This window comes from Equus caballus, chromosome 6 (genome assembly GCF_041296265.1).
Source record: "Equus caballus isolate H_3958 breed thoroughbred chromosome 6, TB-T2T, whole genome shotgun sequence".
Lineage (NCBI taxonomy): Eukaryota > Metazoa > Chordata > Mammalia > Perissodactyla > Equidae > Equus > Equus caballus.
In genome coordinates, this window is record NC_091689.1 from 25,729,282 (window position 1) to 25,733,103 (window position 3,822).

Consider the following 3,822-nt stretch of genomic DNA (forward strand, 5'->3'; position numbering starts at 1 on the left):
TTTCTTAAACAAAAAATAAACAATTAACTACAAAGGGGAAATGGACAAATTGTACATCAAAATAAAGAACTCTTCATCAAAAGACACCATTAAGAGAATGAAAAAGCAAGCCCAGAACCTAGGACATTTTTGTCACAAATATAACCAACGGAGGGCGTGTATCCAGAATATATAAGACCTCCTCCATGTTAAAAAGAAAAAGAGACTCAATGTAAGTATAGAGAAAACACTTGATTGAAGAGGTACTTTAGAAAGGGCATGTCCAAAAGGAGAAAACCTCTAAATGTTAAAAAGGTGCTCACAGCATTTGTCACAGGGGCAATGCAAATTAAAGTCAGAGTGGGACACCATTCCAACCCCAGAAGAATGGCTAAATTGAAAAATACTCATAATACCAAGTGCTGGTCAGGACATGGAGCCACTGGAATTCTCATACACTGCTGGTGGGAGTGAAAATTGGTGCACCCACCTTGGAAAACAGTTTTGCAGTTTCTTTTGCAGCAGTTATAGGGGTGGCCTGCATGTACCTAGGTCTAGCTGAGCACACTGCTCACAAAACCTACAATAGTGAAAAGACGTGGACCAGAAGGTTTACAGCAGCACCATCCATAATAGACAGCATCCGTAATACTGTCCACAACAGGAAAATGCCGAAATGTACAATGGAATATTATATGTTATATGCATGAATTCTTGCTACATGCAAAACATCAATGATTCACTCAAGCATTGTATTGAATGAAAAAAGCTGAACATAAAAGCATCCATCATGATTTCATTCATAAAAACCTCAAAAACACCAAAACTAGTATCTGGTTAGAAGTCAGGGTAGTGGTAATCTTGGTACAGGGGGTGCGAGGGTTGCTTCTAATTCTTGATCTGGGCGCTGGTTACATGAATCTGGTCATTTTGTGAAAACACATCCAGATAAAGCTTATTATTTGTGTGCTGTCCTGTAGATTTGCTAAATTTCATTTATTTACTTTAAAGCGCATAAAGTGCCATATAAGATGTTATTTTATTATTCCACAGATTAGATTCTAGGACTTTCAATTGTCTTACTGTGAAGGTTGACCTAAGCCCAGAGCCCTTCTCAAGGCATCCTTAAATTCTTTGTTCCTCAGACAATAGATCAAAGGGTTGATTATTGGAGTGAGGACTGTGTAAACAGCAGAGATGAGCTTGTTGGAGCTCCGTGTGTCAATGGCCTGGGGCCGGACATACATGAAGATCATGGCCATGTAAAAGATGGCGACCACGGTGAGGTGGGAGGCACAGGTGGAGAAGGCTCTCCAACGGCCAGTGGCCGAGGGGATGTGCAGGACAGCCAGGGCGATGTGTCCGTAGGACAGCACGGTGGCCATGAGCGGGAACACCAGGATGATGAAGGCCAGGATGAAGTCGACCAGCTCTGCAGTCGAGAAGTCTGTGCAGGCCAGCTTGAGGATGGGGGAAATGTCACAGAAGAACTGGTTCAGGACATTGGAGCCACAGAACGTGGCGCTGGAGATAAAGTAGACCTTGATCACAGAGATGGAGAAGCCGCTCACAAAGGAGAAGATCACCAGCTGGACGCAGAGCCCTGAGGTCATGATGACTTGGTAGCGTAGGGGGTGGCAGATGGCCACGTAGCGGTCGTAGGCCATGGAGGCCAGGAGCACACACTCGGTGCACACCAGGGAGCTGAAGAAATACAGCTGAGCCATGCACCCAATGAAGGAGATGCGTTTCCGCTGCAGGAGGAAACCGTCCAGCATCTTGGGGATGATGTCAGACACATACCAGATCTCCAGGGACGACATAATGCCCAGAAAGTAGTACATCGGCCTGTGGAGGGCGGCGCTGCTCCAGACGGTGACGATGACGGCCAGGTTCTCCACCAGGACGAAGAGGTAGGTGAGCAGGAAGAGGAGGAAGAGCGCGTACTGCAGCCGGGGGGCCGTGGGGAAGCCCAGCAGGACGAAAGCGCTGACCTTGGTTACATTCTCTCCCCTCATTCTTCTGCGCTGGGAGCCTGGGCCTGCAAAACACCACCGCGCCAGAGTGAGGGGCTGGGGGCCGCTGCGGGGAGAAAGCACAGCTCAGCCTGTTGGTGTTTTTGGTCCCCAAATCGGATGCCTGGCTCCACAAGCAGCAGGGAAGAGCAATGATACGTTTACTGGCCATGTTTTCAAGTGGAAGGGCCCTGCCTGGTTGCATGTGGATCTAATAACACAGCAGGACACAGGGAGGGAGGGTACGCAGAGGAACGCTGTTTAGGACTTGATAAAAGAGGGCGTTTGCAGCCCATCGGGAGGGTAGCTGGGAGCCTGACTGGTTTCTTCTCGGGTGTCAGTTGCGGGGCCTCATTTAACAAGCAAACGTGCACCTTGGCTTCCCCAGCCACCACCTCAATCACAACGAATGAAGACAAAGGCTTATTTTATCTAATCTTCGCCCTAAATGTTTGAGATGGCCAGGCTGGTGCTGGCTCTCTGCTGTGTTTTGCCCCGGCACGGAGACTTCTTCACGGAGAAGGCAGCCGGTTCTAAACGTGGTCATGCCACCACCCTCGCTGGAGGAAGAGGTGTCAGGGCCACGAGAGCTGCTGCAAGGGAGCAAGGGTCTCCAAGTCTCCGGGGGTGTGACCCGCTGCTCCCACCCCACCCCAAGCCACACACACACACAGAGTTGCACAGTTTTACACACACACTATACACACAGTTGCTCACACACACCCATATATACACTCACAAACGTGCTTACGCACCCTCACCTGCACATACAGACACTTACACACACCCACTCACACGGAGATGTCCCTCTTTTCCCGACCAGAGCCAACTGCAGCGGGGCTGGGAAGCGTGGACCCTGGGGCACGAGGCCAGCAGAATCCCCTGGCAGCCCCTGGAGCAGAGCCTGGGCTGGATGCTCTGCAGGAGACGGAGAGGAGGCCCTCAAGGCTGCGGCCGTGGGTCAGGAGAGACGCGGAGAACAGAGGACGGAGGACCGGGCACTGCCTTCGAGTGGGCTCAGTGAGGGAGAGACGCCGTGGCCAAGGACCCAGGGGCTCTGAAGGGTGATAATGCAGCTGTGGGGAAGTCGGGGCTGGGATGCAGCTGGGGGTCCATACAGCCAGCACTGCGACCTTTCCAGCCACACCTGCCCTGGCCTCTGTCTCTGCCCCTCGGTGTGTGGCCTGGGGCGGGGGTCTGAAAGTGTGTGACCCAGCGGGTGTGTGAAGAAGAATGAACCCAAGAATGTGGTGGAGAAGGGCTGCCGTGACTCAGCTTTAAACGCTGTCCACAGTCACACGCTGGCAAAGATAAATATAAACAAACCAAAGAGCGGAAAGAGAAAGGAAAACAAGCCTTGGGTATCGCCTTGTGCTGACGCAGTTTCCCCTGCTGGGAGCCGCTGGAGTGCAAGAGGAAGCACACTGCGGGAGCGGGAATGGGGTCCAGGCATCAGCGGTGGAGACAGAGGGGCAGGATGCACAGGCAGGGGCGAGACCCAGGGCTCCGAGCCCAGGGCACACATTAGTACAGGACTGTCTGGGCAGGCCCCCAAGTCTGAGGGGACACACACAGAGCAGGGACATGGGCGCCTCCCAGAGCCACATGAGCCTCTGTCACAGACCTGGAAGGTTCCTTTAAGTCAGTCTAGCAGACGCTGAGCAGGAAGGGAAGGGGCTGGGCAAGAGGTCGGGGCCACCAGCCAACCAGAGCAGAACCCCAAATTGGACTGAACCACAGGGGGCATGTGGAGAAGGCACTGGGGTAGGGCTGCTGGGCTCTGGGAGGCCAGACCCACAGGGTGGGTGACTGCGACCCGGCCACAGCT

At 52.6% G+C, this 3,822-nt stretch overlaps 1 protein-coding gene across 1 annotated transcript; it reads right to left on the minus strand.

Moving 5' to 3' along the window:
• Window positions 1–1,058: 1,058 nt before the first annotated feature.
• On the minus strand, window positions 1,059–1,997 carry OR6B2C (olfactory receptor family 6 subfamily B member 2C). Its single transcript, NM_001391025.1, is given in 1 exon segment — window positions 1,059–1,997. A coding segment is annotated over 1 exon segment (939 nt).
• Window positions 1,998–3,822: the final 1,825 nt, after the last annotated feature.